Genomic DNA, 25,641 nt, shown 5'->3' on the forward strand with positions numbered 1-25,641 from the left:
GTGGAAAGATTTAATAGGAATCTGAGGGGCAACTTTTTCACACAAAGGGTGGTGGGTGTATGGAACAAACTGCCAGAGGAGGTAGTTGAGGCAGGGACTATTGCGACATTTAAGAAACAATTAAACAGATATATAGAGGAATATGGGCCAAATACAAGCAGGTGGGACTAGTGTGTATGCGACATGTTAGTCAACGTGGGCAAATTGGGCTGAAGGGCCTGTTTCCGCGCTGTATGACTATGAAACCCATAAATGAAATTCAAACATTGCACAGGCCTGAAATCTGAACCAAAATGGAAATGCTGCAAACACTCAGCGGTAGTCAGTTCGATCCAATATCGACAACTAGTTCCAGTGTGGTTTCATTAACCAGATTGTTCACTGGAGCACCATCAAACATGGAACTAGAGCTGACTGGCCAAGACAGCAATTTGAAGCAATGCCATGATGAAAGAGTAGTGGAGAGGTTTTGGGAACGAATTCTAAAGCATTACCCCTTGGCAGCTGGCGCTAAAGACAGAGTGATCCAAATTGATCTTGATGAAGTTAAAGGACAGGCTTGTGGGTTAAAGAACAGGAGGAAATTACTGAGGAAATATGGAGAGATATAAAGACAACATCCAAGGTGGAGCCACACAGAGAGATGAATATCTGCCCCCCTCTATTGGCCTTGTGTTTACCCTCCCCCATCTCCCATTCCCACTCCCTGGCCTGATGCGCAGTCTTGCCTGAAACATCTTCTATTCGCTCCCCCCCATCAATGCTACTGGACCGACTGAGTTCCTCCAGCAGCTCGTTTGTGCTCCAGATTCAAGCATCCACACTCTTTTATCGCCCTGTCATCAAAGTTCGGTGTTAATTTACATCCCATCAGTTTCCCACAAAATGAATTGAAAACACCCTCCAAATGTGCAGCGGTCGACTGAGGGTAGGAATGGGACCAAGAGAACTCTTCTTCTTGAGTATGGCGTGCACAGCCTAAAGTTGCAGGCCAACTTGTTCTATTTGATCTTATTTGATTGTGCACGCCAGGTTGATTGCATTCGTCGAAACAGGGCAGACCACGTGAAGGTTGCAATCTTCCACCCCAACCTAGAGAACTGACGACCACAGTCCAGCAGGTGTTGGGCCCAGTCCGGTCGTGAATCAGCAACCACCCACAGGTCACGGGAGTACCATTGGTCTGTGTACCAGGGTGTCTTCAGACTTTAGAGTTACAGCTCGATCCACCAAGTCCACACCGACCAGCGATCACCCCGTACACTAACACTCCCTACACACCAGGGAGAATTTACAATTTTACCTCAGCCAATTAACCTACAAACCGAAAATAGACACAAAAACTCAGCGGGTCAGACAGCATCTCTGGAGAAAAGGAATATGTGACGTTTCGGGTTGAGACCGTTCTTCAGAAGTCTTTGGAGTGTGGGAGGAAACCGAAGCAGCCGGAGAAAATCCACGCGATCACAGGGAGAACATCCAAACTCCATACAGAGAGCACCCGTAGTCAAGATTAAACCTGGGTCTCCAGCACCAAGGCAGTAAAGGGCCTGTCCCACTTGGGCATCATTTGCGCACCATTTACGCGACAGGCCGGTAGTGACAGTCGCGTGAAAATCGTCCAGTATTACAATAGTCGTGCACTAAGTGCTGTTGAGGGCCCTGCTTCTTTTGGGAGCCATTTGCGATGTCGTTCGTACTTAGTCCAATCTCTGTGGCAAGGATTTTCCCAGCGAAAAAATTTCAAAACTACGGGCGCTTTATACCCGGGTGGTCACGTGGTGAGGCGCTCAAATGACGCACAGATGGCGCGCAGACAGCATACGGGCGGTGCATCGTTACGGACGTTGACACAAGGTGACGCATAATAAATTAGCATAGGCAATGTTCGTGCGTCACCGTACGTAACTGTGCATTACACGTACGCCATCTGTACGTTAGCGTGCGCAAGGGATATGTCACGCAGGTGTCGTGCGAGGACTTTGAGCATTCCAAAATCCTGGGGCGACGCGTGTTACCGTGCATCACTGCATACACCACCACGCCTCACCACGAGCCATGCACGCATCACGACGCGCCAACCAATTTTTAGGATGTTGCGTAAATGATGCACGTGACGCCCAAGTGGGACCGGCCCTTAACTACCGTGGCACCAAGAGTTAAGAGTCAAGAACGCCTAATTGTCACACATACTGCCAACAGCCAATGACATTCTCACTTGCTGCAGCTTTGTATAGGTATGTTACAAAACTTACCTTCAGCGGCGCTGCAATTCTGCCACTGGCTGTGTGCGCGATTTTGCCGCGTTTGAGGGGGAGGGGGGGGCGGGGTTAAAACGGGGTTTTTTCCCGACCTGGTCCTGAATTATATTTGTTGGAGTGCAAAATTTTGCTAAAGAATCGTTCCCACGGCCGTTCTGTGTGTTTTTAAAAAAAATTCACCCGACAAGTTAATCGCTGGAATGATTTTAAAATCAGCTTCTGAAGCCGTCAATGCCGACAACTGGGACGGATTTTATGGAGGACCAGGTAAAAGAAAGTAGTTTATTTTTATGTATAAAAGTGTTTCTTAAGATGTATTTAATTCACATTTTAAGTTGCGAAACGATGATTTTTAATACTGAAGATATGAAAGTGAATTAGGTGTCAAATTAAACTTCTTTTTATGCTTTATCTGATGGGATAAATTAAAGACTTGATTTTTAAAATCTCAACATTTTGTAACATTGCTACTTTGTAGACCCATTAACTCAATAACACCACAAATAAATATACGATAATCAACAATACAATAAATTAATAATCAATAATACCAGGTAACTAGAACACAGGTAGGTACAAAATGCTGGAGTAACTCAGCGGAACAGGCAGAGCATCTCTGGAGAGAGGAATGCGTGACGTTTCGGGTTGAGACCCTTCTTCGGGCCCTCTCGACACGAAACGTCACCCATTCCTTCTCTCCAGAGATGCTGCAGTTCCTTCATGGGCAAGTTGGGCCGAAGGGCTTGTTTCCACGTTGTACGACTCCATGACTCTATGTCCCATCTATATCCATGTCAATGGGAAAGAAAATAAATAGGAGACAGACACAAACTACTGGAGTAACTCAGCGGGACAGGCAGCAACTCTGGATAGAAGGAATGGGTGACGTTTTGGATCAAGACCGTTGAAACATAAACAATTGTTTTTAAAATAGTAAGATGAGTACGGGATTTAAAAGGAGATAAACAGTGTAGTGAGATGGACATGGAGAGCAGTGGTGGGCAGAGCCTTGGCTAGTGCTGGCGTGGAATGAATGTGAGTGTAATGAGACCCTCCAGTGTATCTGCCTCCACACACATTCAGTGTGACCACCCTCCAGCAGTCATCCAATGAGCCAGTTGGAATATCAGCTGTGTTTTCTTATGGTAATAACTCCATTAAAGCCCCGCAGCCGTGAACCCAGTCTCTCAGCGAGAGGTCGCCAGTAGAAAAAGCAAGAGGCACATTTCCAATATCCAGTCTCCAGCAATCACTGCACAAAACAGCGAAGAAAAACAAGTTTGAAAATGCCGGGTGCCCGGTTAGCCTGATGCACTGCCTCGTTCTCCCCTGTGTCTGGATGTGTTATGTGGCACGGCAGCATGTCCTGGGAGGTATGAGCTGGAGGTGGAAGATGAAGTTCACGGTGAGTATATATAACTCTTCACAGAGTAACCGGCGGCGTCTCCTCCTCGCCTCATTGAAAACTTGCTGAAACCGTGTCAGTTTCTTGGCGAGAGCGTTGCTGTTGCAAAGCCCGGCTCGTCAAAGGAGTGAGCGTAATAGAAATGAAATTGGATCATCTGTTTAATACCATGCAAACAATTGCAGGGAGTTAGCAAATGAAAGCAGCAAACCGGAGTTAGCTGCATTAAATCACACCGCTACATTGTGCAGAGCAGACGGCTAGATGCCCGGACTTGTGTTGAATCAGAGCCAGTTTGCATTGCTGGAGGTGCCGTCTTGAAGGACTATCGCTAAACCCAGGCTCTCTGCTCTCTCAGATAGTTTACACCGCTGGTTTTTGCTGGTTTACACCGAAGGCTGGACAATCCAAATGAATTGCTAAAATAAGTTTAATTTGTGTGTTGAATCTTTGCCGTCATGTACAGTGGAGCAGATAGAAGATCTATTGCTATACCTGAGTAGTCAACAAAAGTGAGGATTACTGAAACCAAAAAGCTGGTGACCATCACAATATTTCCAGCTAAGCACAATGTTTTTTGTGGTTTCTGTTTTTTTGCGTGAGGTGTTTCCCTAGTAACGCTCTTCCTCCTTTAGACATGAGACTCTGCACCCATACACATGCACAAAGCTGGCCTCCCAAGGCTGTGCTGTAGCATCCAGCACCACTGCTCTCACCAAGACTGACTCACTCAGCCACGAGTGTGAGTCTACGATGGTCTGTGTCTCACTAATCACCCACACTCACTCAGCACAGATCAGTGAAGAACACCTTCACCACACATTGAATGGTTGGACATGAGAAAACCAACGAGAAATAAAGAAAGCAAGTTATTATAAATGAAGCCATAGTTTATGCATGCACCATGCCGGTTTCGAAATTTGATTCTATATGAATTGGGTTTTGAAAGCAGAGTTCAATGCACATTCAGAGCAAGTGACTGAGGACGAAGATCTGCCTCACATCTATGTATGTGTGGCTGATGGTTCATTCCCATCCCTTCAATAGCACCTTTCATGTGAAAAATATCTTGAAGTAGGTGGGATATACCTCCGTAGATACCTTCGGCAGGTAGGCTTCCCACAAAGAGCACATGGTCTACAAGTTACCTGTTGGAGAACTGTTCCCATGTATTTGTGTTGTTAATTATTGTCAGGTGTGTCAAGATGCAATGAAAAAACTTGCTTTGCGTGCTACTCAGGCAAATCATTCCGTACATGAGTACATCATGTACTGCAAAAGGTAAAATAAAGAGTGCAAAATATAGTATTACAACTACAGAGGAAGTGCAGTCAAAAAATGCAGACAAAAAGCACTGCACAATTGATCATTTTAATGTAATTTTAATCCCAAAACTCCACTTTAGTTGATGGAAAGGTTATTAATTGAAGATTCGGCAGGTTTCATCCATGGACCACCTTCACTACCTTCAACAACCTTCACTACCTTCAACCAACTGCACTAAGACAGACTGAAGAAAGGTCTCGGCCCGAAACATCACCAATTCCTTTTCTCCAGAGATGCTGATTGACCAGCTCAGTTTTTGCCTCCAGCTTTTTGTGTCTATTTGCACAAAGACACATATTTGGTCATTATGTTATTGGCCCTTGCTATTGATAAATTACTTTGTTTCCACACACTACAATGGTGACTTCACTTCAGAAGCATTTCATTGATTATTCAGCCCATTGGGATGTCCTGAGTTTGAGCATGTCCTCACTAAAGGCTGACAAGCTTAGAGTTTGCAATTGTTATCTTCTCATTTTATGTTATGTTTGTAGGGACTGTTCACACAATTTACTCACTTGATGCCATTGCAGGTTTATTTTACATGGAGCCTGTTCCATTTGTGTCTGTTCCATTCAGACATGCTCGCCTGTCTTGAGTACCGACTGCAATGGTGTAAAAAACAAACTGCTGAAGGAACTCAGCAAGCAGGCAGCATCTCTTGGGTCAAGCACCATTTTGGATCAGGACCTTTCTTCAGACTGATGGCGTGGAGGGGAAATAGGTAGAGGTAGAGAGAGCTGAGGGGAAGTAGGGCAAAAATTTAAAAGTGAGAGGTAGATAGAGGCGAGGAGGGGTTGACTGGCAGATGTTTCAGTTGGAAAGAGATGGGAAGAGATAGTAATAAAGATTCAATGTTATTTTGTTGTCACATGTGCGTAGGTAGGTACAATGCAATTCATTTTTTGCATAAAGTTCAGCATAATCTGAGTTCAATCATACTTAAGTACAAGGTGTAAAAATAATGGGTTACACTCAGACCAAGTTGCCATGTTTCCAGCACCATTGTGTATGATTCAAATCCAAACTTGTTAGAAATTTAGTCTTAACTTGAGCAAAAAGGCCTGTTGCCCTGGTGACCACCCTAATAGCCCTGTCCCACGGTATGAGTTTAGTGGGTGCTAGTTTGCACTGCCAGTGGTGGCTGGCATTTGGTGGTATTTGAGACTATCAGATACACACATGGATAGGCAGGGGATAGGAGGATATGGATCACATGCAGGCAGAAATATGTTTAAATTGACATCATGTTTGACATAGACGTTGTGGGCTGAAGAGCTTTTTCCTTTGCTGTACTATATTATGTTCTGTGAAAGGAGGTCTTTGACTAAGCTTTGCCGAGCACTATGCAGCCTCTGGGGCTGCTCCAGTTTTGTTCTGGACCTCTATTCTGTTTGCCTGCTTTTGTTCCATCTCGAGGAGTAGACCAATTGCTACCGTGCTTGACCTCTATGGTGATAGTTGTTTCTAGGAACCTTGTACAGAATTTTGTACATTGTGGACCAAACCACACCAGGCCAGTCATTTTAAACTTTTTGTTTGTGGAAGCTATTAGTAATCGTCCAAATTACTGTTCATTTTATCTGGGGTAAATATGGATTAGTTTGGAGATACAACATGAAAATGGGCCCATCGTGTTACTGAGTCCATGCTATTAATTGCCCCACTTGGCTCCTTCAAACTTTCCTGATTTCATCTTACGCTTACGTATTTGACACTTGTACCCTAGTAAAAAAGGTTTGCCTGTCTACCCTATCTACGCCTCTCAATGTTACATACTTTGATATCTCCCTTCAACCCCTGACACTCCAGAGAAAACAATCCAAGTTTGTCCAACCTCTCCTGATAGCTATTACCTTCTGTTCCAGGCACCATTCTGGTAAACCTCTTCTGCACCCTCTCCAAAGCCTCACACTCTATTACTGTAATGGGTGATCAGAAGTGCGGAATATACTTGGAGTAATTGAGTCCGATAAATCTGCAACATGACTTCCCCACTCTTAAACTCAACGCCCTGACCAATGAAGGCAATTATGCCATATGCCTTCTTTACTAATCTACCTGCGTTTCCACTCTCAAGAACCAAAGGACTTGGACCACAAGATCCCTCCATACATCAGTGCTGTTATGGATCTTGTCATGAACGGTCATTCCCCTTACATTCCATCTCCCTACATGCAACACCTCACGCTTGCTCAGTTTATACTCTGCCATTCCTGACGGGCACCCGAAAAAGGGACCACATCACCCCGATCCTGGCCTCTCTCCATTGGCTCCCTGTGCGGTTCCGTATACATTTCAAGACGCTCCTCTATGTCTACAAAGCCCTCAATGGGCTTGCCCCCTCCTACATTAAAAATCTTCTCACCCATCATTCCACCTGCAGGTCCCTCAGATCGGCCGACTTGGGGCTGTTGAATATCCCGCGGTCTAGGCATAAGCTTAGGGGTGACCGCGCCTTTGCGGTTGCAACTCCCAGACTGTGGAACAGCATCCCCCTTCCCATCAGAACTGCCCCCTCCATCGACTCCTTTAAGTCAAGACTAAAAACTTATCTATACTCCCAAGCCTTTCCTGACGTCCACTGAGCGAGGGTTATATGTATATATGTGTGTAGTTTATTTGTTTATACTATTCTTATAACAAATGTAAAGCACTTTGGCCAACGAGAGTTGTTTTTTAAATGTTCTATATAAATGAATGTGACTTGACTTGACTTGACTTGAAATTCCTCCGCCAATTTTTGTAGCTGATCCATGTCCCACTGTATACTTTGATAGCCTTCCACACTTGACCAGTTCATCAATTTTGGTGCCGTCTGCAAACTTACTAACTAACCACCTACATTAATGTCCAAGTCCTTTGTATATTACAGAGGTCTCAGCGCTGATCCCCGTGGAACTCCACTGGTCTCAGATCTCCAACCTCCTGGTCTTCAACCACAACCTTTTATCTTCTATCAATAAGCCAGTTATGATTCCTTACAACCATGTCAGTGTGAATTTTATGCATCTTAATCTTCTCGATCAGTCTACCATGGGAAACTTTATCAAATGCCTTAATAAAATCCATGTAGACAACATCCACCACCGTACTCGCCATTGATCACCTTCATCACTTAGTTTAGTTTATTGTCATGCGTATCATGGTGCAGTGAAGAGCTTTTGTTACGTACTAACCAGTTAGCAGAAAGATAGTACATGGTTACAAATTGCAATTCTCTGAAATTTATGTTGAGGTCAGAGTCGGAGTCGGGACTTTTTTACCGACTCCGACTCCGACTCCAGCAGCACCAAGTGTTTAAGAAGAAACTGCAGATGCTGGAAAATCGAAGGTAGACAAAAGTGCTGGAGAAACTCAGCGGTTGCAGCAGCATCTATGGAGCGAAGGAAATAGGCAACGTTTCGGCACGAAACGTTGCCTATTTCCTTCGCTCCATAGATGCTGCTGCACCCGCTGAGTTTCTCCAGCACTTTTGTCTACCTTCCAGCAGAACCAAAATTGCTCCCACTCCGAATCCGACTTGACGACTCCGACTCCACAGCCCTGCTTCAGACTTAAACCTGTCCTTTAGTTTTAGACTCTGCTAACCCTAGAAAAAGACTGTGACCATTCACCATATCTACGCCCCTCAAGATTTTATTAGGCCACTGCCCAGCTTTCTATGCTCCGGTGATAAAATGCTCCTGCCCAATCTCTCCTTACAACTCCAGCCCTCCAGTCCCGCTAACATCCTTGTGAATCTTTTCTGCCACCTTTCCATCAGAATTACATCCATAATGGCATTTTGTGCAGTGTAGCATTTGCTGGTGGAAAATGTCCATGCTACAACAATGGGAGTGAAATTGATCAGTATTATAATGAAGACCTCCTCATAGTATTCATGTTAGTTCGCTGAATTAATGAGAAGTGGTAGATATGATAGTGGATGGGGGAATGCGAGAGGGAGGTTTCCTCCAGTAAACACAAATGAGAAGTTCAAGTGCCTGAGGAAGAATTAATCCGGTCCCTGCCACCATGCCCGTCCCCTGATGAATAGTCTGCGGTAGCCACTGTGTAGTCTGACAGATGGAAAAGGGCAAAATACTTATCTCAACATGTCAGTGCCTTTTCCTGGAGAAGGATAACATGAACCAAAACAACTGTCCTCATTTACATGCTGCAGAGGGTGTACACACATTTGGACACTACTGATGCATCTGTAAGGATGACATTTTTTGACTTCTCAAGCGCCTTTAACACAATTCAGCCCCGACTGCTAGGGGAGAAGATGGAGAAGATGAAAGTGGATCCATCACTGGTACTGTGGTGTTTGGATTACCTTTTCCTCAGACCACAGTACGTGCGCCTACAGAACAATGTCTCAAGCACCATCTTGAGCAGCACAGGGGCTCCACAAGGAACTGCGCTGGCTCCATTCCTGTTTACCATCTACACCGCGGATCTCCAATATAACACCAAAAGCTGCTTTTTGCAGAAATTTTCGGATGACACAGCTGTTGTCGGCCTCATCAAAGGGGGCAATGAGGAGGAGTATAGAGACATAATAAGCAACTTTGTGGAGTGGAGTGCACACAATAACCTCTATCTTAACACCAAAAAAACCAAGGAGATAGTTGTGGACTTCAGGAGGGGGAGGAGGAGGACTCAACCAACACCAATCACCATTAAGGGCACTGAGGTGGAGGTGGTCGCTAACCACAGGTACCTTGGTGTGCAGCTTGACAGTGAGCTGGACTGGAAGGGTCATATGGAGGCGGTGTACAGGAAGGGACAAAGTCGACTGTATTTTTTAAGGAGGCTGAGGTCATTTAACATCTGCCAACCCCTGCTGTGCAGTGTCTACCATTCAGTGGTGGCCAGTGCTCTGTTTTTTGCTGTGGCCTGTTGGGGAGATGGCGCCCGCATAGCGGACAAAAACAGACTGGACAAGCTGATCAGGAAGGCCGGCTCAGTGGTCGGGGCTGAGCAACGAACGGTCCAGCAGGTGGCAGAGGCCAGAACTCTGAACAAACTGGGTTCAATAATGACCAACCCCACTCACCCACTCCATGCCCTGAAGGTGATCAAGAGCAGCATCTTCAGTCAGAGACTGATTGCACCAATGTGCAAAACTGAGAGACATAGGAAGTCTTGTATACCTGGTTATATAATGCGCATAAATAACTGCACTTTTTTTCATTCATTGTATTTTAACTTGTATTTTAACTTGTATTTTAACTTGTTAAGTATGGAAGCTATTTGAGGAAATGTGTGGTGTTATGTCTGTCTTGAAGCTGTCGTGGCACTGTAATTTCCTGTAAAGGATTATTAAAGGTATAATCAAAAAAATCAACAACAAAAAAATCAATCAAACATGTCAGTGCCTTTTCCTGGAGAAGGATAACATGAACCAAAACAACTGTGTCTGAGTGTAATGTTGGGGAGAGATACTGCTGTCGAGTGAGAGATGGTAGATGTCAACCAAGTGACGGCTGAGGGAAAAATGTGGCCAGCACAAGTTCACCATTGTCATCGGCACGGCACCAGGCAACTGGTGGGTTCAGATGGCTGGCCTGTAATCCCCTGAGCCCCAGCAGGCAGCCTGTCCCTTGCACTTGTATCAGCTGTCTGATCAGCCGCCCCGCCAACATGCCCTTAGACAGGATCAGAAGTCGGCGAGCCAGCTCCTCCTGAAAGAGGCTCGTGCGACCCTGTGTCAGACTCGCAGCGGCAGCTGGTGAACTGTGCCTGCTCGCTTGGAACCTGAATTATTAGCACACGCTAACACAGGCTGTGACCAGGCATATAAATGGGCATAATCTTCAAGCTACAGGGAAGCACTTCTTCGCGCATTAGGACGTCAAAATCTGGCCCTCGGAGGCCGTGGATCAAATGCAGCTTTGAAGATGAGACCAATGGAGCAGATATAAAGGTCAGCTCTGTTTCAATTAGTCAGTGGAGCAGCCTGAATACCCGACTCCTGCTCTTATGTTGTATTCAGGTTAGAACATAGAACAGCACAGGAACAGGCACTTTGGCCCACAATGTTTATGCCGAACATGATACAAGTTAAAATAATCTCATCTGTAAATGATCCATATCCCTGCATTTCTTGCATATCCATCTGCCTATCTCTGCTTCTTAAATGCCACTATCATATCTGCCTCTTCCACCACCCCCGGCAGCATGTTCCAGGCACCCACCGCTTTCTGTCTCAATAAAGGGCCTGTCCCACTGTACAAGGTAATTCAAGAGTTCTCCCGAGTTTCCCCTGATTCGAATTCAGAGAATTACGGTAATAGCCGCTCGTAGGTACTCGGGGCTCTCGTGGACATTTTTCAACATGTTGAAAAAACTTCACAAGCTTACCGTGTTTCCCGAGTACCTGCCGTTAGCATTACGAGCTGTTAAGAGAAGTCCCGAGCTCCGATGTACCCGCTACGTACATTCTACGTACTTACCACGAGTTTGATTTTTTTTAACTCGGGAGAGCTCTTGGGTAAACCCGTATAGTGGGAGATGCCCTTAAGGCACATCTCCTTTAAATTTTGACCCACTTACCTGAAAGTTATGCCCTCTAGTTTTCAACATTCCCACACAGGACAAAGGTTCTGATTGTCTACCCATTTTATATGCTCTCAAACTATATATCCTTCCATCAGGTCTCCTCTCAGCCTCCGACATTCTGGAGAAAACAATCCACGTTTGTCCGACCTCTCCTTATACAGCATCACTGTGGTGTGTGCCTTAGATGGTGAATGTAGGTGAGGGAGCTTCACGGCACCTACTGCCCTAGATCTTCCTTAGGTTCAAGGTCGAGACCTGAGCAACTGAAATGCATTTTGTAAATATAGCTGCTTTGTACTGGTGGTGAATGACTGAGTGGTTAAAACCCTGTCCCACGGTGCGAATTCATTCAAGTGCTCTCCCGAGTTTAAAAAAAATCAAACTCGTGGTAAGCACGTAGACTGAACATAGCGGGTATATCGGAGCTCGGGGACGTCAATTAGCGGCTCGTAAAGCTAACGGCAGGTACTCGGGAAGACTCGCTAACGGCAGGTAATCATGGGAAGACTCGTGAAGATTTTTCAACACGTTGAAAAATGTCCACGAGAGCCCCGAGTACCGACGAGTGGCCATTACCGTAAATCTCCAAGTTCGAATCAGGGCAAACTCGGGAGAGCTCTTGGAATGAACTCGCACCGTGGGACAGGGCTATTAGGGTGGTCGATACAATGCTTTTCATGGATGGAGTTGAGTTTCTTCAGAGTTGTTGGCGCTGCACCCATCCAGGCAAGTGGGGGGGGGGGGGGGGGGGGGGGTCAACTAGCACACAGTTGACTTGTGAGTTGTATCCGGTGGAAAGGCCTTGGGTGACCACAGAATACTCAGCCTCTGACCTACTCCAGTATCTGGTCAACCTGAATTTCTGCTCACTGCATTAAATGACAGGAATAGACTGTGGCACAGCATTGAGAGCTGCTATCTCACAGCTCCAGTGACCCTGGTTCAAGACGGCCTCGGGTGCTGTCTGTGTGGAGTTTGCGTGTTTTCACTGAGCCTGTGTGGATTTCTCCTGGGCGCTCCTGTTTTGTCCCACAAGCCCAAAGATGTGCAGTTAGGTTAATTGGCCAGTGCAAGTTGCCTCTGGTGGGGGTGGGTGGTGGGGGAATGGAATGAGGGGAGTTGATGGGGATGCAACAGGAAAGATGGGATGGGTGCTTGGGTTGGGTGCTTGATGGTCAGTACTGACATGGTGGGCTGAAGGGCCTGTTTCCAAGCTGCTTGACCTCATGACAACTGGGTCGTCACAGTGTACCCTGGACTTATTGTACATCTATGGTTGTGTGTAACCCCTTAGATAATGTCTCTAGTTGCATTCTGCATCTGTGTTGAGATGTTGTGAGTGCTAGATGGGCATTGGTCATGCAAAAGAGATATTGTCTCTACGTTTTTTAGTTGATGTATTGAACTTCTAATCTCCTTAGAAATAATGGTGCGGAGCCGAACTCCAGCTCTCCCTTCATCTGAGACCTCCCTTCATCCCCTGAACCCTGAACCCTAATTGACTGAGACCTGGGCCCCAACTCCCCACCTCACTCAGACTCCCTCCCCATCCTTGCCTCTCCTTCCCCAGTGGTCACAACCTCCCCAGTCTCTCCTCCGTCACCATTCATATCCAGTTTTGAAACAAAAGCAATGAACTTTTCACACAAGTGGAGTCTTCTTCTTCTTTCGTGTCCATCTTCCATGTTTCTAATGTTGACATCGCTGTCATCGTCCGTCCTGAAAAGGACGCAAGCTTCCGGCGACAATCACTTGTTGCAACAGGTGATGGTGGTGGCAGAATTAGCTCAGGATACTTCCAGTTTCCAGTCCCGTGACGTGGACGCTTCTGCTGTGGGGCCACAAGGGGAGTGGACAGATAGAACCAATCTGTTGCTGAAAGGCTTTTGCAATATCATGACCTCAGAAGAAAGTGATAGACAATTTAAATTTTCTTTTAAGAATTCCTCAGAATAATCTGCATTTATCCCATTTGCCCTCATTAGGAACATATCTTTCCATACCTTGTCTATTCAAGTCTTTCTGAAATTATAGTAATTGTATCTAATTCCACCACTTCCTCTGCTAGCAAGTTCCAGGTATCAACCACCCTCATAAAAAACATATCTTTCAGATCCCCTTTCGAACTTCTTTATCTCACCTTAAATATATTTCTTATATTTGCCACCCACACCACAGGAAAAAGATTCTGATTATCTATCCTAGGTGTGCCTCTTATAATTTGACAAATCTCCAACAGGCCACACTTTATCCTCCTTTGTCAGTCTATCCAATCTCTCCTGGTAACGAAAGCCCTCCAATCCAAGTAACATTATGGTCATTCTCATCTGCAAGGATTATTTTGAAGGATACTTTCACATTCTTAACCTTTGTAAGTGTTCCTTCGATCCTAATAGCTTCCTCACTGTGTTATCTAAGCATGAAAGCTCATTATTCATCTGGTTTAAACATAGAAACATAGAAACATAGAAAATAGGTGCAGGAGTAGGCCATTCGGCCCTTCGAGCCTGCACCGCCATTCAATATGATCATGGCTGATCATCCAACTCGGTATCCTGTACCTGCCTTCTCTCCCTGATCCCTTTAGCCACCAGGGCCACATCTAACTCCCTCTTAAATATAGCCAATGAACTGGCCTCAACCACCTTCTGTGGCAGAGAATTCCAGAGATTCACCACTCTCTGTGTGAAAAATGTTTTTTTCATCTCGGTCCTAAAAGGCTTCCCCCTTATCCTTAAACTGTGACCCCTTGTTCTGGACTTCCCCAACATCGGGAACAATCTTCCTGCATCTAGCCTGTCCAACCCCTTAAGAATTTTGTAAGTTTCTATAAGATCCCCCCTCAATCTTCTTAATTCTAGCATGAACCTTTCTTTCAAGTTGCTTCACTTATTTTTCTTAACCTCAACATATAATGCTAAACTTAGGCATTGCGGGCCATACAAGTCTGTTAAATGTTTGTATTAGTAATCAATATATCAAAATACATGAATAGATCTTACTTTTAAGCCAAGATCTACGGGCTTCAGGCATTGTGGAGCAGGCAACACTGGTTGGTTATTATACATAGTTTTAATTCTGAATTTGTGATGGATTCCCACTGGTGGATTTCATGTGTCTTTACTGATACCTTAGATTTTTTAATATGTTTTTACTCTGGAACTTGTTTTATCGGTTGAGTTCTGTGTATATCCTGCAGACCTAGAACATTTCATTTATGCATTTGTTCGTTCCTGAATCTATAAATCCATACTTTGCAAAAAAATGAATAATTGAAATTTCAGCAAGCCAACTTATAAATGCTACACAACTCCTTTGACAGAAAGTACGTGATACACTATCTCGAACCTTGGGGCAGCACAGTGGCACAGTGGTTGAGTTGCTGCCTTACAAAGCCAGAGACCCGGGTTCGATCCTGACTGTGGGCGGTGTCCATATGGAGTTTCTACGGGTTTGTATCAGTTTTCTCTGGGTGCTCCAGTTTGCTCCCACACTCCAAAGAAGTACAGGTTTGTAGGTTAATTGGCTTGGTAAGATTGTAAATTGGCCCTGTGTGTGTAGGATAGTGCTAGTGTATGGGGATCGCTGGGGCCGAAGGGCCTGTTTCCATGCTGTCCAATTGAACTAAAGGAAAGGGCAAAAATAGTGGGACATGATCACCTCAGCAGGTTCAAGTTACAAACCACAGACTGAATGTATGTCTTTGATGCTGGATCAAATGCTGGAAGCTCCTACCTAGCATCACTATGGAAGCACCTTCACCACACAGACTAGGGCAGGAGAAGATGGAAGACTACCAATCTATATATTAACGGCTGCTCCCAAAAATAATATCCACCTGCGGGAATCCATCGCAATTTATGAATTAAGATGAGTAACAATTTATAAATATTTCAATTCCTACTTTGTGGCTTATTAACGATTTACTTAATACAAAACTAAATAGCTTGAATTAGCCAACTTGGGTTAGATCTGAGATCAACCCAAGAACTTTCAGACATGTGGGACATGGTATAAACTAACAAATATATTTCAGTAAGAAATGGTTTGAAATGCGTAGAAATTCTCCTGCATGAAACTTCCTAATTGTGAGGAATTGGTTGAGTTGATGCAATTCTTACCATTTCCTGTTCGCTTCCTGCAGTGCATTGCGTTCCCATGAAGCGTGATGAAACAGGATAGGTTTATTGCTAGCCTGATTAGCACAGGTGCTACAGGTTTGTGGTGGGTGAATGGTGAGCATAAAAATAGTGTGTGGCCTCTTTTACACGTACCACTGAGATGCACGAAGGAAGAGATTTGAGTGGACATGGGCTTGCAGCACTATTCTGGTCACTACACTGGTCAAAGCAGTGGCAGGGTCTGAGGTTATTGGCATCCAGCAGATAGCAGTTGGGTCATTAGCTCATGCAGTGTGATCTTGTTAGAGTTGTAACATTGAGGCCTTGTCGGCCAATTTATCTATTCATTGGAAAGTCCCTGAATCTGACCTGTGATTACATAACTGAGCCCATGGTGCAAGCTGTTATCAACTGAAATTGTTCTTGTGGATTGGATGGTAGGGCAAATGTGACCCCCTATTTAAGAGGGTAAGAGAGAAAGCATGAAGTATCTGTCCATTAGACCAATCTCTGAGCTTTTCGGAGCTTCCGCAACGGCAACTTCTCCCACCCGAGTTGCGGGGTTGAGGATGACCTGGAGCGGGGCCTTACATCGCCCGGCGTGGCTTCAAATTGCCGTGGGATTTGCTAGCACCCGCCGGGGGCTCCAACATCAAGACCCGGAGCGTGGCCTTGCATCGCCCGGCGCGGCTTTAATGGCCGCGGGACTTATTTACCATCGCCAACCGGGGGCTTTGACTTTGACATCGGGAGGAGAATGGGGAGTGCAGGGGAGAGATACACACAATACACAATACACAATACAATTTATTTGTCACTTGAACCTCATAGAGGCTCAAATGAAATGTTGTTTCTGCAGTCATACACACAAGAAAAAAAAGACCCAAGACACAACACAATTTACACAGACATCCATCGCAGCGCATCTCCTCCTCGCTGTGATGGAAGGCAAAAAAACTTATCTCTCATCTGCACTCCCCATTCCCCTCCCGATGTCAGAGTCAAAGCCCCCTGCCTTCCATCACAGTGAGGAGGAGATGCACTGTGATGGATGTTCGTGTAAATTGTGTTGTGTCTTGGTTCTTCTTCTTGTTTATATGACTGCGGAAACTAAATTTCGTTTGAACTCGCTGGAGTTTAGAAGGATGACGGGGGGCCTCATTGAAACTTGCCGAATAGCTAAAGGATTGGATAGAGTGGATGTGGAGAGGATATTCCACTAGTGGGAGAGTCTAGGACTAGTTTCATGGTTTCAGTTAGAGGACGTTCCTTTAGGAAGGAGATGAGGAGGAATTTCTTTAGTCAGAGGGTGGTGAATCTGTGGAATTCTTTGCCACAGAAGGCTATGGAGGCTGTCAATGGATATTTTTAAGGCAGAGATAGATAGATTCTTGATTAGTACGGGTGTCAGGGGTTATGAGGAGAAGTCAGGAGAATGGGGTTAGGAGGGAGAGATAGATCGGCCATGATTGAATGGTGGAGTAGACTTGATGGACCAAATGCACCGATCACTTGTGACCTTATAATATGAAAATCAATTGTTAAATGTCCTCATGATTGTTCTATTAGATTTCTTGCAGCAAGGTTCGGAATTAATTCTCAATTTCGGGGGATTTCTGCACAACATTGGAAGTTTGGTGTGTTATTATGGGAAGTTGGTTTAGACTATCAGCTGCAGGTGGATGGTGGTATGATGGTTACTTTACAGAACCAAGGACCCAATAATGAGGAAATGGCCAGTCCTTTCTCATGATAGCAAATTTAAAGGCTCAGTTGCTGGCAGTAAAAAGATGACCACAATATGAACATTACCATGCAACCCAGTTGAATCACTAATACGTTTCAGGGAAGGAAATATGTTACTATTTTCCAGTCTGGCCTTGATTTGACTTGCAAGGTGTTTGAGAAACAAAAATCTACAGATAATGGAAATCTGAAATAAAAATGGAAAATGTTGTGACACCTGGCGGGTCAGGGGCGTCTGAGGAAAGGGACGTAGAGCTAATGTTTCTGGTCTGAAGCCTTTCTTCAGAACCAAGTTGGTTTAGGACCTCTCCCCTAGTGTGGAGTCTCAAAGGTGCTCTTGAATTCTGCTGGTGAACTCTATGTGGCATCCAGTGATGGAGCAGGGAGCTTGACCAGGTTCCCTCTTTCACCTCAGTGGCAATTGTACGGCAGCAAGCAAGAAATAAGCTGTTCTACAAAAAATATAATTTGTGCACGTCTCAATGTTTTTAATAATTTGGAAGCATATTTATGTTGAGTAACATAACAAACGTTTGAATCAAATGGTAGGATGGTCTGCGCCATGCTGGGACACTATATCGGGGCTGTTCTACGTCTCTATATCTACCTCTCACACTAAAGCAATGTCTGCTCCTTAAATCCAACATCAGGTGTTCTCCAAAAAGGCTCCAGTGACAACAAAGTGCATGGGCACAACGCAAGAATAACTTGGCTATCTCCCCTCTCCACTCTCAGTCCTGATGCAGGGTCTCAACCAAAGCATCAACAATTCCTTTCCTTCTACCGATGCTGCCTGACCCTCTGAGTTCCTCTAGCGCTTTGCTTTTCTCTTCATATTCTAGCATCTCCAGTCCCTTTTGTCTTCAAATAATTTACTTCCTCTTCATCTCACCAACAGCGAGACTAATGTTCCATTCTTAATCCTTAAACCAACCAAATGGATTTTAGTTTTGACCCTTGACTTGCATCAGCCTACTGTTCTAGTCTGGAATGTTACCTGATTTCTGCCCCATATCCCTACAGATGATTTACGCTTGAGGTTAACTCACCTTGAAGGACTATTGAGCTTCAAGTTGATATTTATTTAGGAATATTTTCAGAAATAGCAGGAAGATATTGATCCAGTTCTAAGCCAGTGTAATGCCCCTGTCCCACTTAGGAAACCTGAAGGAAACCTCTGGAGACTTTGCGCCCCACCCAAGGTTTCTGTGCGGTTCCCGGAGGTTGCAGGTGGTTGAAGGAGGTTGCAGTTAGTGGAAGCAGGTAGGGAGACTGACAATACCCTCCGGGAACCGCACAGAAACCTTGGGTGGGGCGCAAAGTCTCCAGAGGTTTCCGTTCAGGTTTCCTAAGTGGGACAGGGGTATAACCCACTAAGTATTCAAGGCAACTAACCTTTGCTGCAATGGGTGAGGTCGGGCTATTCATGGTCTTGGTGTACCTGTACTAGAGAGGTTTCTGTCCATGTCCTAAAAGTTAATTTGCAAGCCGAATCGGTAGTAAGGAAGGCAAACGCATTGCTAGCATTTATATCAAGAGGACTAAAATTCAAAAACAGGAATGTAATGCTGAGGCTCTGTAAGGAGCTGATCAGGTCACATTTAGGGTATTGTGAGCAATTCTGGGTCAGTGGGATAACATTTGATAAGCATTTGACGGCACTGGGCTCTACTCGCTGGAGTTTAGAAGGATGAGGGGGCCCCTCATTGAAACTTACCGAATAGCGAAAGGCCTGGATAGAGTGGATGTGGAGAGGATGTTTCCACTAGTGGGAGTCTAGGACCAGAGGTCATAGCCTCAGATTAAAGGACGTTGCATTAGGAAGGAGTTGAGGAGGAATTTCTTTAGTCAGAGGGTGGTGAATCTGTGGAATTCAGTGCCACAGAAGGCTGAGGAGGCTAAATCAATCGATACTTTTAAGATAGAGATAGATAGATTCTTGATTAGTACGGGTGTCAGGGGCTATGGGGAGAAGGCAGGAGAATGGGGTTAGAAGAGAGAGATAGATCAGTCATGATTGAATGGCAGAGTAGACTTGATGGGCTGAATGGCTTAATTCTACTACTATCACTTATGTGCTATGAACTTATGACCTTCTAACTCTCTAACTTCTCTTCCTGCTCTATGCCCATATCCCATGTTTCTTCTGTTAATATCAGAAACCCATCGATCTTTGTCCTGAATAAACTCAATGACTGAGCTCCCTCAGATATCTAGGGTTGAGAATTTCAAAGATTCGCTGTTGTTTGGGTGAAGAAACGTTTTCCTTATCTCAATCCTAAATGCTTTACCCCTTATTTTGAGGCTGAGACTGCTAAGCCTAGACTCCACAGTCATGGAAAACACCCTCCCTGTTTTCAACCCATTGAGTCCAATTAACAATATGCATGTTTCAATGAGACTTGTCCTTCTTTGCTAAATTCTAGACAATACAGACCCTGTTTCCTCAATCACTAAACCAGCCATCCCTCGACCCAGTCTAGTGAACTCAATCTATAGCAAGTACATCTGTTTTTAGGTAAGGAATCAAAATGTATGTCAGACTCCAGGTGTGGTCTCCCAAAGATCCATATCATGAGTTCTGATGAAGAGTCTACACCTGAAACATTAACTCTGTTTCTCTTACCACAGATGCGGCCCGACATACTGAGTGCTTCCAGTATTTTAGGTTAATTTCGTTTAGTTTTGTTTATTGTCACGTGTACCGAGGTACAGTGAAAAGCTTTTGTTGCGTGCTAACCAGTCAGCGGAAAGACAATACATGATTACAATCGTGTCATCCACAGTGTACAGATACATGTTCAATTTATAGGAGTAATTACAAAATCTATCCATGTTGTTTTCATGATAAGCTCCTCTTTCAAAACTCTGGGATGAAGATCATATGGACCTTAGAATTTATTGACTTTCCGTCTCACCAACTTTTAATTTAAAAAAAATCTAGTACTGATGTCTGCAGTTCCTCCTTCACATTTGACCTTTGGTTGTATGGTGTTTCATGGTTTTTTGCTTTGTTTCAGGATGACAGATACAGAATATTTGTTTAATTCTGCTGGCATTTACTTATTCCCGGTTGTAAATTCCCCTTCTACTGGTCCTCACCCTCAACAACTTCTCCTTTGACTCCTCCCACTTCTTCCAAGTCCACAGCATAGCTATGGGCACCCACATGGGCCCTAGCTATGCCTGCCTCTTTGTAGGGTACATTGAACAATTCCTGTTCCAGGCGTACACTGGCCCTATCCCAGAACTCTATCTCCGTTACATTGACGACTGCATCTGTGCTACTTCCTGCACCTACGCAGAACTCATGGACTTCATCAGCTTCACCACCAATTTTCATCCTGCACTCAAATTTACCTGGACCATCTCCGACACCTCCCTTCCCTTTCTTTTCTCCATCACAGGAAATAGACTATTGACTGACGTCTATTACAAATCCACTGACTCCCATAAGTACCTCGACTATACTTCTTCCCACCCTGCTTCCTGCAAAGACTCTATCCCCTACTCACAATTCCTCTGTCTACGCCACATCTGCGCCCAAGATGAGGTGTCCATACGAGGTCATCCGAGATGTCCTCATTCTTTAGGGAACGGGGGTTCCCCTTTCCCATCATAGATGAGGCCCTCATCCGTGTCTCCTAAGTACCCTGCAGCTCCGCCCTTGCTCCCCCTCCCCCTCCCCCTCCCCCTAGTTGCAACAGAGACAGAGTCCCCCTAGTCCTTACCTTCCACCCTATCCGTCGTTGCATACAACACATAATCCTCCGAAATTTCTGCCACCTCCAACTGGATCCCACCACTAGTCACATTTTCCCTTCTCCACCCCTTTCTGTCTTCCGCAGAGACCGTTCCCTCTGCAACTCCCTGATTAACTCATCCCTTCCCACCCAAACCACCCCCTCCCCTGGTACCTTCCCCTGAAACCGCAGAAGATGCAACACCTGCCCCTATACCTCCTCCCTCGACTCTGTCCAGGGACCCCGACAGTCCTTTCAGGTTAGGAAGAGGTTCATTTGCACCTCCTCCAAACTCATCTACTATATCCATTGTGGACTCTTATACATCGGCGAGACCAAACACAGACTGGGCGATCGTTTCGCGGAACACTTTCGCTCAGCCCGCCTGAACCTACCTGATCTCCCGGTTGCTGGACACTTTAATTCTCCTTCCCATTCCTCTACAGACCTTTTGGTCCTAGGTCTCCTCCATTGTCAGAGTGAGGCTAAATGCAAATTAGAGGAACAGCATCTCATATTTAGCTTGGGCAGCTCACTTCAGGTAGCCCCGGCATTCCCTCTCTCTCTATGCCTCCCTCACCCATGTTGCACTAGCTTCTCATTTTCATCCTACAAACAGCTAGCAACGGCCTGTTTCCTTTATCATTGTTACTTTTTTGCATATCTTTAATTCATTGTTCTTCACCTCTCCACATTACCATCTATATCTCTCGTTTCCCTTATCCCTAACCAGTCTGAAGAAGGGTCTTGACCTGAAACGTCACCCATTCCTTCTCTCCAGAGATGTTGCCTGTCCCGCTGAGTTACTCTTTTTGCGACTATCTACATAAAACCTTGGTTCGGTTATACCTGGAGTACTGTGTGCAGTTCTGGTCACTGCACTGCAGGAAGGATGTGCTTGGATTGCAGAGGGAGCAGCAGATTTTCAACAGGGTTAGAGGATGTTAGTTGTGCAGAGACATTGGATCGGCTGGGTTAATTTTCCTTCAAGAGGCAGACTGAGGGGGATATGTACAATTATTAGGGGCAGAGTTAGAATGGATCGATAACAGAGGTATCTAAAACTTGAGAGCATAGGTTTACGGTGAGTGAAATTGTTTTTAACAGGGAGGGATGGATGGATATTTTGTCCACAACAATCCCTGCAAAGCCTTCCTTTGAAACGCTTGGGTACAGCTGATCGGATCTTGGTGACTCGCCTGCCTTTAGTCCCATTAGATTTTCCAATATTTTGTCACTCTTAATAGGGATTGTTATTAGACCTCTCCTTCCAGTTGGATTCACTCCCTTTGGAATATTGGCAGTGTCCTTCTCCATGAAGACTGCTGGAAAGTATTGGTTTAAATTGCAGATTTTTATTGCCGTCTGAAGAAGGGTTCCGACCCCGAAACGTCACCTATTCCTTTTCTCCTGACCCGCTGAGTTACTCCAGCATTTTGTATCTATGTTCAGTTTAAATTATCAGTCAGTTGCCTCTCATTATGAATTCCCCAGCCTCACTCTCCAGGAATCTCACACTTACCTGAACAATCTTCTTCCATTTTATATTTGGTGACCCTGCTTTTGAAATCATTTGCCATTAAAAATAGCCGAGTCGGGGGATATGGGGAGAAGGCAGGAACGGGGCACTGATTGGGGATGATCAGCCATGATCGCATTGAATGGCGGTGCTGGCTCGAAGGGCCAAATGGCCTACTCCTGCACCTATTGTCTATTGTCTATTAACTCTCATATTCCATTTTTTGTCTCCTTATTGGCTTTTTTTTACCACTGGCTCCTGTAAAATTCACTGCCCTCTGGTTTACCACAGTTTTTTACTACTTTGGATGCTCCAGCAATGAGTTTCTGAGATTCAGCGCGGAAACAGGTCCTTCGGCAACCACAGATAATTCATCTTTCTTTTAGCTCCCTCCTTCTGTGTGGGATACATCTCTGCCAAGTATTATAAGTTTAGTTTGGTTTAGTTTAGTTTATTGTCACGTGTACAGTGAAAAGCTATCCAGTCAGCAGAAAGGCAATACATCATGACAATCGAGCCATTTACAGTGTATAGATACATGATATGAAATAGCGGCTCCTGCTGATCTTCTAAATTTCGCTTAGCATATGTTCGCAGTCCACTCTAAAGGACTCCCAGTTCATTCTTTTGTAATTGGCTTTGTTGAAGCCCTTTCCTGGTGAACAAGATACCAACTAATCCTTTCTCATGGCACAAAACAAAATCTAGAGTAGACAAAAGTGCTGGAGAAACTCAGCGGGTGCAGCAGCATCTATGGAGCGAAGGAAATAGGTAACGTTTCGGGTCGAAACGTTGCCTATTTCCTTCGCTCCATAGATGCTGCTGCACCGCTGAGTTTCTCCAGCACTTTTGTCTACCTTCGATTTTTCAGCACCTGCAGTTCCTTCTTAAACACAAGATCTAGAGTAACCTTTTCCCCAAAATTCAAAATATGAATCTGCAAAGCTATCCTGGATATACTCCATGAATGTGTCTCCAATTTGAACCGTCCACTCAACGCTCTGCAACTGTTCTACCATGGATGTGTCGCAACCTCTGTTAACATCTGCAAAGCTGCACTTCCTGTTGGGTTGCTGAGAGGAAGCAAAAAAAAAAGCTACTTAGTTACCTTCCTCTCCTCAGCTCTGCAGACCTGTGAACATTCTCCGAGCAGTGAGCAACTAACTACATACAGAAAAGGGGTGAATTCCGGGGCTGATCTATGTGTCCTAATATCACATTACAATGCCCATCTGGGCCATAAGGGATATGGGGAAAAAGCCGGAACGGGGTACTGATTTTAGATGATCACCCATGATCATATTGAATGGCTGTGCTGACTAGAAGGGTCGAATGGCCTACTCCTGCACCTATTTTCTATGTTTCTTTCTTTTAAAATCTTTTTATTAGCCTTTTTTCCAAAAACAAAACAAAAAACAAAACAAAAAGAATAATGGTAAACATAACAATGATATTGATACATAGGGATCAGGATTACATTAATAACAGGTATAACCTAAATATGAGTCCAGTATCAAATTACACATTGGATATAGACCTCCCGGTCTCTATGTAAATATAGTTAAATCTTTAAAAGAAAACTTATATATGTAAAAAATAAAAAATAAAAAAGATAAAAAGAAAAAAAAGAAAAAAAGGAGAAAAAAGGAAGAACCAAAACCCCCCTAAACTAGAAAAAAAAAAGCAAAACAGAATCTGAGCTGAGAATTTCAACAATTTAAGTCCCTGTTTGTCGTCAAGTCCGTTCCACCGTATAAAGGTAAAATTATTTTTATAACGGTTGGAGAGGGAGCAGTTTATGTTGTATGAAAATGTTGAATAAATCTTCCCCAAGTCTTATCAAATTTAACCAAGATTTTTAAACCACTCCTGATTTTTTCTAAAGTTAAACGTGATATTGTTTCAGAGTACCAACTATGTTTCTATAATGGGAACGAGACCAAACCATTAGTATCAAAGACCTTGCTGCATATTGCAGTGTCACAACCACATTGCCACATCCCTTTTAGTGTTACCCTCCAGCTTCCCAGTAATGTTGGCAAGCTACTAATCTTCAAGGATAGGTGCTAGCTACCTCATGGGTAAATGTGCGTAGAACTCCAGATGTTGGCTGAAGATGTGACACCTCTACTGTAGAACAGTTGGGGAGTGTTCAATGCCAAAACCCACCAGGAAAGGGTCTTCGAGTCTCCCTGACGGTGGAGGTCTTCAACAGGGGAGGGGAGATGGCACAAGAATGTCATGAAGTTCTCTCTACCCGCCTGGTTCTTTCACCGACCCAGCCCATGGTGGCTTGTCTGAGCTTCGCGATGGAAATGTAATATTCCTGATATAGGGAATAAAAAGATAACCATAATGTCAGGATCATTCTCTTTTCCATTCTAAGTTATAGCCTTGAAATGGGAATGTTTTCTCTCCTATCTCACCCTCAGTCACGTGTGAGACAGAGAAAGCAAGAGAGAGGGAGAGAGAGGGAGGGGAGAGAGCGTGAGGGAGAGAATGCATGAGAGAGAGAAAGTCAGGTTTATCTGTGATTCAAAAGGTGTGATTGATCTTGCTGGGGGTTTAGTTACGTATGTCCTTGCAGCTTTCCCCAAGGGCGGGTAATCAAGGGTACTGCTGGTGATTGTGCAGTGAACCTCTTGAAGTATGTTTCTGTAATGGGCCTGTCCCACTTAGGCGATTTTTTGGGCGATTACAGGCGACTGCCGCGATATTTTCAACATGTTGAAAAACTTTCAGCCACAGTGGCAACAATTTTTGCTGCCGTAGGTTGTCTCCAAGTGTCGTAGGTGAATTCCACTAAAACTAGTCCTTGGCAGTCGCCTAAAGAGTCGCTTGAGGACCATGGTTAAAAGCAAATTTATACAAGACTCTATTTCTTCCACACTTGAACAGCAAACAGGCATTCTACTCAGGCGGTCTTGTGGGCTGTGTTATTTATACATACTGCAGTTGGTGTGTTATGTGC

At 44.6% G+C, this 25,641-nt stretch overlaps 1 protein-coding gene across 2 annotated transcripts in view; it reads left to right on the forward strand.

Moving 5' to 3' along the window:
- Positions 1–25,641, forward strand: part of cass4 (Cas scaffold protein family member 4) — an 82,110-nt gene that overhangs the window by 16,151 nt on the left and 40,318 nt on the right. The window contains exon 1 of one of the 2 annotated variants that reach the window (XM_033042066.1): positions 3,448–3,666. The exons of the other annotated variant lie outside the window; for it this stretch is intronic. Coding sequence (XP_032897957.1) covers positions 3,571–3,666 — 96 coding nt within the window. The 5' untranslated portion in view covers positions 3,448–3,570. Of the gene's footprint in view, positions 1–3,447; positions 3,667–25,641 lie in introns of those variants that run through there. 2 annotated transcript variants of the gene reach the window in all.

Source organism: Amblyraja radiata, chromosome 23 (assembly GCF_010909765.2).
Source record: "Amblyraja radiata isolate CabotCenter1 chromosome 23, sAmbRad1.1.pri, whole genome shotgun sequence".
NCBI classification, from domain to species: Eukaryota; Metazoa; Chordata; class Chondrichthyes; order Rajiformes; family Rajidae; genus Amblyraja; species Amblyraja radiata.